General features: G+C 34.0%; 1 protein-coding gene across 2 annotated transcripts in view; it reads right to left on the bottom strand.

Moving 5' to 3' along the window:
- The window catches only part of LOC140432852 (ninjurin-1-like), a 41532-nt gene extending 35754 nt beyond the window's left edge, over window positions 1-5778 (bottom strand). The window contains exon 1 of one of the 2 annotated variants that reach the window (XM_072520989.1): window positions 4920-5778. In XM_072520989.1, the coding sequence (XP_072377090.1) occupies window positions 4920-5489 (570 nt within the window). In that variant the 5' untranslated portion in view covers window positions 5490-5778. The remainder of the gene's footprint in view (window positions 1-4919) is intronic. The other variant, XM_072520990.1, reaches the window with a different exon arrangement.
- Between the last annotated feature and the right edge of the window lie 7621 nt (window positions 5779-13399).

Below are 13399 nucleotides of genomic sequence, written 5' to 3'. Positions count from 1 at the left end.
AAATTAAACATAAAGAGGATCAAAAGTGCAGGATAAAATTTATAGAAAGATTCTAATACATATGTCTATATTCAACTACTAAGCAAGAATTTGTGGAAACAGCCGAAACGAAAAGTTTTTTGAAAAAAAATAAATCAAACAAAATAAAAAAAAAATAAAACAAAAACAAAAACAACAAATAAAGGTCCCAAAATGTATGAAAAAGTGTAAGCATCTGTTGGTATTTTTATAAGTATGTCGTTGCTATATATAAATTGAAGAATAAATATAAATGTTAAGTAAATGTTCTAATATCCAAATATCCAGCAAAAACCCTAAATATAACAAAACCAGATAAAATCAGAAAGAAAAGTAAGCAGAAAAAAGAAAGTTACTTAAATTAAAGAGTTGATAAATACAAAGAAAAAAAAACAGCAGAAAAAATCGTACAGGTACAGGTTTTTGAAGATTCTACAAGTTGTATGAGGGATAGTTGATGACAAATCTTTGAAGATGTACAGCTAATCTTGGTTTGTTTTTTTTTAAATACAGTAAAACCTCCGTTAACCGAAATAATTGGGGAGGGGGGAGGCCGTTTCGGATAACAAGAATTTCGGTTAAAAATAACATTGTCTTTTATAGTATTCTTGGTCAAAGTATTGGTATTAAAAATACTTTGAGGTGATTTTGTAATGTTTTCTAATTAGTAAATACAGAATAAAAAGTCATAAAATTAAGGAAAATGAACAAATTTAACATGCTTCTTTAAAGAAATTTTCTATTTTCTTTTGCGTTTTCGTTTGACAACGATGTTTTGCAGCTATATCTCTTCATCGTTCATTTGCAGAACGTCATGAGTTTGTCTCATTCGATTGTTCGACGAAACCTAAAGCAATCTGAAAAGGACAAAACTTTATGCAATGGCAACAAAAATTAAGAACCTAGTCGTGCCCCTAACTAATTAGGCCTACTGTATAAAATTCTTACCAAAAGAACCATATATCAATAATGTCCTGATCGATGAATTCACTTTCTGAGTCATCGGCTGCTAACCACTCACGTATTCTATATCTTCTTGGTTAATTTCGTCACATCCCGGCAAATTTTTTATTAAAGGTTTAATTTCTTCTGTCGTTTCTTACCATTTTCTTCTTCAGGCTCGTCAATAAAAATCCCATCAAAAAGTTTGTTCCAGCATTTTTCCAAAGTTGAAGATTTGATCTTGGTCCACGGCTCAGCACACCAATAAAGAACACGTTTCATTGTTAAAGATTGAGAATTTCGGGAACACTTTTGGATTCATTCGTCTCCTGTAATAACAGATGTCTTAAGAATGCTCCTCTATAATGTCTCTTGAATGTCTCTATTACTCCCTGGTCTAACGACTAAATTAAGCTCGTGATATTCGGTGGCAAAAATTTGACAATTGTCACTATTTTGTATATTTTGGGGATGAGTTGGCGCATTGTCAAAAAGCAACAATTCTTTGACGGGAAGGTTTTTTGATTTAAAAAAGGATTTTACACTTGGGACGAATTCATTTTCGAACCAGTCTGAAAATAAAGTGGTCGACATCCATGAGCTTTTTTGGCTTCTATAAAAAACTGTAGGTGCTCTTTCGGAAATATTTTTTAGAGCTCTTGGTTTTTTTGATTTCCCAACACACATAGGCAGCAATCGGTGAGTTAAATTAATGGAATTGTTACGTTTTGCGATAAAAATTTACTTTTTATTGACGAAATTATTGAAACTGTCAGCCGTTTCAGTTAAAAAGGTTTCGGTTAAGGGAGGTTTTACTGTAATCGTAAAAAGTGAAAAAAATATTTCTTGCCTATAAAACGTTTCTTATATATTTTAGGGAAAAATTATTCAAATAAAAGTTGTAGATCTGAAAAAGTTCTTTAATTTTGCGAGTTTCTAAATTAAAATACATAAACAATTGACCGAGATTAATTAAAAAACCCTTAATTTACAAATGTTAATAACTTTGTTTTTTGCATAATGACGTGTAACATAACTACTAGAAATTATGGCATTTATTGAGTTATTGAAATGTGCTAAATCTCAGCTATATCGATCAAATATTTTGTAAGTTATTTAATTTATTTATCCCGTAGAGAGATTATTTAAACTGTACTTGTCCAAACAGTGACTCTAGAGGTATTTAATATATCGCAATCGATTCTTTGAGGCTTCAATTTTAATAGACATTAAACAATTTCAAAATTTTATCAAAATTGCTATTAAAAAACCCCTTTGAAAAAGGGCTGACTTTTTAGCTTATAAACATTTATAATCACTTTGATATTTTTTTATGTCACGTACTTGAAGTAGGCTTATTAAAAAGATGATGAAAAACACAATTAAAAAAAAAAGAACCTTCTACGATCAATAAGAACCAAGATGGCAATTTTTTTTATCATATTTCCATTGTTTATTTACATTAAGAACTGAAAATTAACCAGAATTTTAAAAAATGAATGATGTGCGTACCATAGAAGCAGATATGTAAATTTTTCCAGCATGCTTCAATTTGAAGTTCCACAAAAAAAAAAACGGAGCTCAGAAAGTTCTCCCCTTTACTTTAACGTGGAGTTTTTTTACGAGTACGATCATTTTAACGAGTTATTAATTTTTACACCTTTTCTGTAGATTATCATCATCATCATGCCTTCATTTATCACCTCCACTGCTGGACATAGGCCTTCCTTAAACTCCTCCATTCTTTGTGATTTTATGCTCTTTGTTGCCAATTTTTGGTGATATGCCTGATGTCGTCAGCCCAACGTGTAGGTGGTCTCCCCCTACTACATTTGTCTGCTCTTGGCCTCCAATGTCTAATTTTGCTCGTCCATCGTGAGTTCACCAAAAGTGAAAAGATTAGCAAAAATACAAAAGCTCTCATGGAAATACGACGAAACCTAAGCGAGAACGAAAAGATAAACAAAGAAGAATATAGAAAACTAAATAAAAGAATTTCAGAGTTAGTTCATTAGAAAAGATGTAAGAAGATATAATACTAATGTAATTACTCAAACAGTAGAAGAGAACAAAGGTTTAAAGATAATGAAAATAAAACTCACACAAAGTAAAAAAGAAATATACCTAGCGGATAAAGACGGAAAGGCAACAAGAGATAAAAAAAAAACATTCTGAAAATAACCAGAGTTTTATAAAGACCTCTATACCAGCCAAAGACCACAAGACAATCTCCCGACACGAGTAAAGACTCTCATAAATCAGGGATCGGAAATACTTTTACCCATTACTGTGTCAGAAGTAAGAGCAGCTTTAAAGGAAATGAAGAACCATCGATCGCCTGGTGATGATGGACTCGTTATTGAGGCAATAAAAGCAGGAGGAGAAATTCTATTAAAATCAGTAAGCGAACTGTTTAATAAATGCTTACATGCGGGTACGATTCCAAAAGACTAGAACAATGCAGTGATAGTCTTGTTACACAAAAAAGGCGATATTACTAAATTAGAAAATTATAGACCCATCAACCTCTTGACACATATGTACAAACTCTTTATGAAAATCTTAACAAAGAGACTAAACTTGATTTCTATCGGCCCAAGGAACAGGCAGGCTTCAGGAAAGGATATGGCACAAATGACCATTTGCATACCATAAGGATCTTAATAGAAAAGTGCATCGAGTACAACATACCACTGGTTCTTGCATTTGGCGATTACGAGAAGGCTTTTGATTCTGTAGAGTTTGAAACAGTACTGGAAGCCCTAAATCAAAGCCGAATAGATTACAGGTACATGACACTCATCAAAAACATCTACGAGAACGCTACATCAAGTATACGACTACACGAAGACACAGAAAAATTCAGCTTAGGTCGAGGAGTTAGACAAGGAGGAGGACATTTGGTGTACAAAGAATGGAACAATGCTGTAACCATTCTTTTGCATAAAAAAGGAGATAGATCGGACCTAGAAAATTATAGACCTATTAGCCTGTCTCTGTAAATACCATCTATAAATTAGATCGTTAAATCTAGATCTTCGTTTATAATCTGTTCAATTTTTAGCACTTATAGTTAATAAACAATGGAAATATGATTTTTTAAAAAATGTGCATTCTTGGTTCCTATTGGTCATAGAAGGTCATTTAAAAAATCGTGCTTTTTCTCCAGCTTTCCAGTGAGCCTACTTAAAAGCGTGACATAATAAATATTAAAGTTATGTTAAATGCCCTTTTCAGACAGTTTTTTTAATAAAAATTTCGATAAAATCTTGATTTTTAATATATCTTAAAATTGAACCCTCAAAGAATTGATTGAGATCAGCAAAATACCTCGAGAATCATTGTTTGGGAATGTAGAATTATTTAAATAATCGCTCTCCAGTATAAACAAATTAAATAATTAAATAACATAAACTATTTGATCAATCTAGCTGAGATTTAACATACTTTAATAGCTCATAAATTTCAAGTGGTTGTATTACATATCATTGCACAAAAAACAAAGTTATTAATATTTATAAAATACGCCAAAAATAAGAGTTTTTGTAATTTTTTATGTATTTAAATTTACAAATTCGAAAATTAAAGAACTCTTTAAGATACACTTTTATTTTGAAAGAACTACTTTTATTTGAACCATTTTTTTAAATAAATGAAAAACGTTTTCTGCACAAAAATTTTTTTCACTTTTTATGATTTGTTTAACAAAAACGAAAATCAGCTGTACCTGTATCTTCACAGATTTGTCATAAGCTACCCCTCATATATCTTTTAAAACTGACAAATAGCTGTATAAGATTTTTACGCGAAATTAATGACTTTTTCACATATAGATTGGGGTTTAAAGCTAGACAGAGCAAAATATTTTTGGTTGTAAAAAGACACTAATAACTAAAACATTAGAAAAATCATTTAATATGTTGATTTTTTATTATATATACATTTACTTAAAAACTTACCTGTAATCCCAAACTCAAAATTATGCAGATGCAACTAGCCCAGTAGTAAGGGTGTCTAGAATAACTGTCCAGCACGTACCGAAGCTGATTGGCATTGGCAGAAAAAAGGGCCAAATCCATCATACCTTGAGCCAAAGTTTTCTTGTGTTGGTAAACGTTAATATCAGGAATAGTTTCTCCTGCGATACTTCCTAATTCTGTGTCAAAGTTCAACCCTGTGCGATTCATGCCGGAGTGCGGGGTGCCCACTCGAAAGTCCCTCAGGTGGTGTACTCCGTCGGTTTCGTGATTGAGATCATCTCCTAAATGAAGACCATCCATGTGGTCTTCGGAGTTATTCAGTTTGAGTTCATTTGTGTCGGTGACTGAGATGTCAGGTACAGTTGTATGTGAAACTGGGTTAACGTTATTACTTCCAGCGATCCGATTCGCATCTTCGGTAGGACCGTCGATGTCGTCTATCTCGGCCTTCGCCATGGGTGCACTGTTCGCTGAATGACCATCACTTGGTTGGTTTGCACGGTCATCACCGCCGTGTCCTTGATCTAAAGCCGTATAAGCCACACTCATATTAAACAGGTAGAAGTACGTACGAAAATCAAGTTTTAAGCACAAAAATGGGCGCGCACTGAACAGAGGTCAAATTTGAAATGATAATTATTCAAACGCACCGCTTTTATTATCTGTTGTCCGACTCGTTTGCGAAGTCAGATGTTTAATAAAATTCCTACAACCGCGGACTAAAAACGACGAATTCACTTGCGGATATTCCCGTCTCTCCAACGCGAAGCGCGAAAACTGTAGAGATGACGCATTCGACACACCGTATTTTCCTCGACTGCCGGTATTTTGTTTTGTAAATCCTAGTTTATACATAAATAATTATTCAAAACCTTGACTGATGATAGTAGACAACAAAAACGTTAGATATATATACACAGTGGTTTTAAATAAAATGCAAAATTATACATTACAACTATGATGTTGAGTTGTTTATTATTGTTGTTTATCTTTGAATATTTTAGTTTTTTATAAAAATATTTTAAAAGTGAGAGCACATCAGGCCTTATGAAAACTAAGAATATAAAGGTTACATACTACACAATATACAGAATAGGGGAGCAATATCAATGCTAAATGGAATTATCTTCTTCTTCTTCTTCCTCTTTATAAGTAATTCTGCTTGTTCATTGGCGGATTAATACCTCTATGGAAGGTTGTCACTCCATCTTTTGCGCGGTCGTCCGATACTTCTTCTGCCGATTCGTGAATTATCTCTTGCTATTTTGACGACACGGCTCCCTCCATTCTGCTTATGTGGTTATTCCATTCTTTTTTTTCTATTTTGTGTCCATTCATTTATACACTGTACGTTACATTTTCTTCTAATGTCTTCACTTCTCTTTGGATCTCTCAGCGTATTTCCTCTAATTCTTCTCAGTACTCTCATCTCTGCCGTTTCCAGTAGCCTTTGGGTTGTGGCTGTGTCGGGTCTTGTTTCTGAGGCATGTCATTATTGGTCTTACAGTGGCTGTATAAATTCTTGACTTCATCTCAGTGTCAATGTGTCTGTTTCACCATATAAAGTCATTAAGGCATCCTGCCAGTCTATTTGCTTTTTGTACTTGATCTCTCACTTCTTTGTCCAGATCTCCATAGCTAGACAGTGTAATTCTCAGGTATTTTATTTCCATTACTTGTTCAATACTCATGAGTAGATAGGCTACCTGTGTCTAAGCGCAACCCCTAAATCGCAACCCCTAAAATCGCAACCCCCGGTCGTAAGTGCCAAACGGCTTAACGTAGGATGACGTACGAGGGCTCGTTGGAAAGGGGATGAAAAATAGGGTTAAACGCAGTATGTGCCGTGCGCATCGGAGCATACCGAAAGGGCATTATTAGGTATCTTCGTTTCTATTGGTCTGATCGTGACGTACGAGGGCTCGTTGGAACGGGGAGGAGACGGGGAGGCAAAAAACAAAGATGGCGGCATTGCCAAATGGGCGCTAAAACGTATCTTCGTTACTATTGGCCTGATTTTGACGTATGAGGTGTCAAATGAAAGCGTTGGTGACGCAGGAGCCATGTCAACGCTCGAACATTCTTCTTCTTCTTTTTTTCCGTACAGTGCCTAAGAGAGAACGTCGACGCAGAACGTGAAATGTCACGTGACATTCGACGTAGAACGTGACATTCGACGCAGAACGTGAAATGACACGTGACATTCGATGCAGGACGTGACAGTTATGTGTCAACGCAAGACATCGCTTGACATACATAGAGTAATGGAATTTAAATAAAACAACCATTAAGAAGGAACACACAGCAACCTTTATTCGTAAATAGTTACAATTTTGTTTAACAAAGTTTTTAATTGTTTTAATAGGCCGTCGTCAGGGCAGGGTATTCCAAAAAGTTCGCAGCTAAACGTTGCTGCTGCTACAACATTACGTGTGTATTCGCTATACTTATAATAAGTGTTGTTCTGGAAAAAGTAAATAAACCCATCCGTGTAGCGGAATGCTCATGTTATTTTATCTGGTAGTCCTGGGAAGAGATAATTTATTGGTCCACGGTTTAAGACATCTCCAGTTTCGTTAAATTCAGTATAAGAATTATCATTGTATAATATAAACGTTTGGCCGCTGTTTGTTTGAAACAAGGCATTTATTTTGGTTCTCGCCGGTATAGAAGGAAACATAAAACGTTTTTGACACCAAATCATTTGACACCTCATACGTCAAAATCAGGCCAATAGCAACGAAGATACGTTTTAACGCCCATTTGGCAATGCCGCCATCTTTGTTTTTTGCCTCACCGTTCCAACGAGCCCTCGTACGTCAGGATCGGACCAATAGAAACGAAGATACCTAATAATGCACTTTCGGCATGCTCCGATGCACACGGCACATGCTGCGTTCAACCCCATTTTTCATCCCCTTTCCAAAGAGCCCTCGTACGTCATCCTACGTTAAGCCGTTTGGCACTTACGACCGGGGGTTGCGATTTTAGGGGTTGCGATTTAAGGGTTGCGCTCAGACACAGGTAGCCTATCTACTCTGATGCCATCACTTTCTATTTTACATCGGGTTGGTTCTTTGCTGACTACTATTGTTTTAGTTTTCTGAGATGAGATTGTCATATTAAATTCTTTTGCTCTTATGTTAAATCTGTGGACCAGTCTTTGCAGACTATCTTCGTCTTGGGCTATCAATATTGCTTCGTCTGCGTAACATAGTATTATGATTTCTTTGTTTCCCATTCTGTATCCTCTTCCTTTGTTAACGGTTTTGATGATTTCATCCTTGATCAAATTGAAGAGCATGGGACTCAATGAATCCCCTTGTCTTATTGCGCTGTCTATTTCTATAGGTTCTGTAAGTTGTCCATCTATTGTGACTTCCATTTTGTTATTTTGGTAGATGTTATCTATAGTTTTTATAATATTTAGGGGCACTTCTCTATTATACAGAAGATGTATTACATCTTTGAGTCTTACTCTGTCAAACGCTTTCTTTAGGACAATCAGACACAGAAATGCTGGTCTATTATACTCTAGTGATCTCTCAGTAATTTGCTTTATAACGAATATTGCGTCTGTACACGATCTTCCACTACAAAAACCCTGTTGTTCATCGGCTAAACTTATCCTCTTATTTATTAGCACTTGTAAAATTTTAGTTGCAAGTTTTAGCGTAGTATTTAACAAGTTTAGACCTCTGTAGTTTTCCGGCTGTTTTTATCTCTTTTTTTGAATAGTAGAATTCGTTCGCTCGTTCTCCATTCTTCCGGTATTTTATTGTGTTTTATAATTTTTTAAATGGAATTATAGCTCTAGTAAATTTATTAAAAGTTAACATCGCTAAGATATACGCCCCAACAAAAGATGCAAGCGATAAAGAAATTGATATTTTCTGGTAATTATTATCAAGGAAACGGTCATCTACTGATGTAATAAAGTGAAATAGGGATTATTTCAGCAGTTCATTTAGTATGTACATTTTTAATTATTATGAGTAACATAGGATTGCAATGCAGATCTATATTTAAATATTACTTTTATATACAATTTTTCAAAATTCGGTACTTTTTTACTAAATTAAAACAAAAAGGTGATAATTAAAATGTAAAATTGTACTTCCCAATAGCGGATTATCAAAAACTAGACGATAAAAGTATGCGAATATACATGAAGCAGAATACAGATCTATAGATTTCGTACAATAACAGGAAATCCATTATTTTTTCCAAATAAACATTATACATTTATGCGGTTTGGGATTGTATGCATGACAAATATCATAGGCAACCACAATAAAAACAAAAACGGATAACTAGTTTTGATTTCAGAATTTTTTGGTTGGTTTTAGATGCTCTTGTGGAGAACGAGAATGTGAAAACGTAGGGAGATATCTAGGAGGAGTAGAGGGGCTCAAGCCTGGTTTATTTAAAATGTACAAAAAGAAAGTAATCGGAAAATATAGTCCTAATCCAGAACAAGAAGTGGGAGATTCATTAAATGCAGTGGACAGAAACAGGAAGGAATTTCTGAGAAAAATTGAGCAAGTTATCGTTCATAACGTAAAGAAAGTACAGTTAATAAGTAAAAATGAAATTGAAAAAGAATTAAGGAAAATAGAGAACGGTAATACTCCAGGGTCTGGAGTCATTCCCTTTGAACTAGTAAAACATGGACGGGACATACTGTTGGAAATGCTACGGGATAAATTTATTAAATGATTAATTGAAAGTAAAAATATTCCTATAGATTGGAATTTAAAAATTATAGAGTATCACAAACTCGATGGGAAGGTTGTATGGTTTAATCCTTAAAAACGAGTAGAAGCGGCGTATCAAGAAATAGAAGATCAGAGTGGCTCCCGAGCAGGACTGTATGGACAATATTTTTACTCTACAAGTAATAGAGAAACGCAATGCTAAAAATCTTGTTACCCATTACAACATTGTGGCTATACCTGAGGGGTTCTAGACAAAAACAAAACATATTAAGTCGTAATTTGATCGAAGTATCTATAAGAATCTTCTAAATTTGTAAAGACGAAAACTTCCTTTTCGAACTATTTCGAGTAACAAAAAGACTTGTTGAGTTGTTGCCTATCCGCTACTTTATTTAAAATAAACAACGAAAAAAGTAAACGCGGTAGAAATGAATTTTCTCCGAAGAGTGTGTCAAATATCTAGAGCACATACCGAATAATGAAATTAGGCAACGCACGAATCGAGTACAAAGAACTACTGAAGAATAGAGGCAATAACTGATATGGTATAGGCACATGCGACGCATGGAAGAGCATAGATGACCAAGGAAAGATTTTGACTACACTCCATTAAAGAGGAAAAAACAAAGAAGGTCACCAACTACATGGAATAATGGAGTTATGGCTATAATTAGGGACCGAGAAGTCAATGAAGATTCCTGGAAATATTATACAATAGTGGTCAGTCTTTCATAAATAGAAATTAGAGAAACCATCTAGGGAAGAGATTGCCGAGGTCATTAAAGGCATCAAGCTCTGAAAAAGCTTAAAGCAACAGGAGGAATCTATTTTGATCTTGGGATTGACATAATAACGGGAATTTGTATTACCATATCTTGAATAACTGGGCAATGCTGGATTTATGAAAATTCTAAGAGAACATTCTTGCAACTACCAAAGAAGTATTGGTACAAAATGGCTTTTCAATACATATTCTGACAATGGAAGACACTTAATATAAATATATTAATGGATAATGATGATTCTATTCTCCTAGAAGATGAGTATGTCTTTCATATGATTTGTAACTCATTTTCGGACAAGCTAGAAACAACAGCTGAGGTTTAGATTTTAGTATTAATGTATGCGGCTGCATCGTCTGTGATTGATTGCACCTAAAAATTCACGGTATTTTCCGCTTTTTGTAGACATTGTTCTCACAATGGGTTTTCTGAATATCTACTACATCGATATCGTAATTTTTTAATATTTTTTTGTGCTGTCTTTTAGAGTAGCTCACGATTTCTACATTCATGTGGACAAATTCGGACTGAGGTTGCAATCTTCCTGATCAAAAGGTGTAGGTAGCTATTGCTTTTAAAATCATAGGGTACATTATGATTATCTGGCGTCCAGTTTATATTATGTGCTTATAGGCCACTTAGCGTTATCTAAGGTGCACCACGAGAAAGCAGGCTAGCTTTTGTATCCATAGTACGTTTAATTTAAATGGAGCTTTTGTACCTAGAAAGCCAAATATATCACTAAGAGCTATGTCATCAGATCTGGGATTCTGCAATGTCAGATCATCAGAATAAGTAAGCTATGTATTACTTTTTCGTATATGGTTTTAAAGTTCTATTTTATGAATAACCAAAAACAATATAAAAATTTTCTAAAAATACAATTTACATACCACTTTGTTAATTATTATTTAGCTTTCTAGTGCCTGTTGGAAAACATCCAAATTAAAACAGAAGCAACAGTCATCAGGAAAAAAATGCGAGGCAATTCTCTAAAAATTCGATTTAATTAGAAGGCGTGGATTTCCCAGTTTCACTTTCGCTTATCCCAAAAATATTTTATTATGAATCAGGATCATTTCAAGTAGGTGTTTGGTTTTTTTAAGATTTCGTTAAATGATGAAAGAGTTTTATCTTTATTATATTTGCACCATATGGTATTTATTTTTATTTTTAAATACCAACGCACTGGTCTGGATACAATTTGGTCAATTAAATTAATCATAGAACCAAAATAATGTTCGAAAATGTCGTAATTAAAGTATACGGAGTGTTTGTGATGTTTCACAATTTCATGTTATTTTTTCCATTGTACCCGTCTATAGTTATGGATTATAATTATGGATTTTATGCTTCTTAGATTTTATTTTAGCTTAGCATTAACTGCTTTTTAGATCTTATCTTAAGAAAAAGAAAAGAATAAATTAATAAAAACATTGAGTTCATGGAAAAAACGAAATAAAAACAATGTCAAGAATGCAAAAAACCAAAAAACAATATGACAGAAAAGAAAACATTTGAAAATAAATACGAAATGCTAGAAAACTCAAATTTAATTGTTAAAATCTCAAACAATTATTGTAAACAAGAATTTTTGTCTTCTATTCCAAATTAATGAACAAAGGCGCACTTCAATGTATCTGAATTTTCCTCCGTACCCTTTACTTTCTACTGTTCACTGTTTTTTTCAGGTTAGGTTAGGTTAGGTTATATAAGTGTTGGGAATGTGATATAACGAATAAAGGTACTTTACATACAAACTGATTTAAATAATCGCTATACCTATGAGGCATCACAGCTCAAGGTCAAGCTTAAAGTGCGTTCAGCAATTATATTAAGGCGTTCCAATTCGTAATAATAAGGTGGCTCCCATTCCCATACGTTCTATTTCCTGGCATGATTCTAGCTGCTACTTCCATCTTTGTCATAACTGATTTCGGCTGCTATCAATGTTCCCAAGTATTTGAATTCTTTTTCTCTTTTTCCTATGTATTCGGTTGCTGCTGTTTCTATAGTTTCTTTTTGTTGCCATTTCTATTAACATCTGCTCTGCATTTGGTATTTCTTCTTCCAGCGTCTTAAACCTATTTTGTATTCGCTAGTGGTAGTCTTGCTCTTCCTCATGTAATTCGAGATTTTGCATATCCCACTCGTTGCCTTGTGAGTTCTGCTTTGTTCACTTTATGCTTAGCTTTATTCACATCTTTGTTCTTATCACGAAGTGATCTGAGCCACTTTCTGCTCCTTTCATGCTATATGCTGATGATATTACTAGAGTGTCTTCTATCATTAAGTAAATGATCTATCTGGTTACGAAAAGTTCCTTTATTTTAGACCCACTTTACGTTATTAATGTCTTTTCTTTGGAAATATGTAATTTTTATTACCATATTGTTAGTTATTGTTACTCACCAGGACGTTTTATTAAGAATGCAAAAAGGAAAAGAAAAAATAGCCAAAATCGAATACTTCGGTCACATCATGAGGAACAGCGAAAGATATGGGCTGCTGCAATTAGTTCTTCAAGGAAAAATGGATGGAAAACGATGACCGGGAAAGTAAAGAATTTCCTTTCTGAAAAATCTACGTACGTGGTTGAACAGCCACAAATCTTTTCAGAGCAGCAGTTTGCAAAATACAGATTTCCATGATGGTCGCCAACATTCGAAATGGATAGACACTACCAGAACAAGAATATGGTTAGCTACAATAAATTCTGATAATCGTGAACCATTATCGTTAGTGGTATTGTGTAAATTATTGGTGCCAGTCACTGATTTTGGATGCTCTCCCTTGCCCAGTTTGGCATTGAAATCAAACAACATGATTTTGACGTCGTTTTTGTTCATTATTATTCTAAAAGTTAATAGAATATATTTTTGTTCTCTGCAATTGCATCTTCAGTTGGTGCATGTACTAATAAAAGTTTCAAGATAGTTTTTTTTTTAGTTTAGACAAG

The sequence above is a fragment of the Diabrotica undecimpunctata genome, chromosome 1, assembly GCF_040954645.1.
Source record: "Diabrotica undecimpunctata isolate CICGRU chromosome 1, icDiaUnde3, whole genome shotgun sequence".
In the NCBI taxonomy this organism is placed as follows: Eukaryota; Metazoa; Arthropoda; class Insecta; order Coleoptera; family Chrysomelidae; genus Diabrotica; species Diabrotica undecimpunctata.
This window is presented reverse-complemented; position numbering and strand designations above follow the sequence as displayed.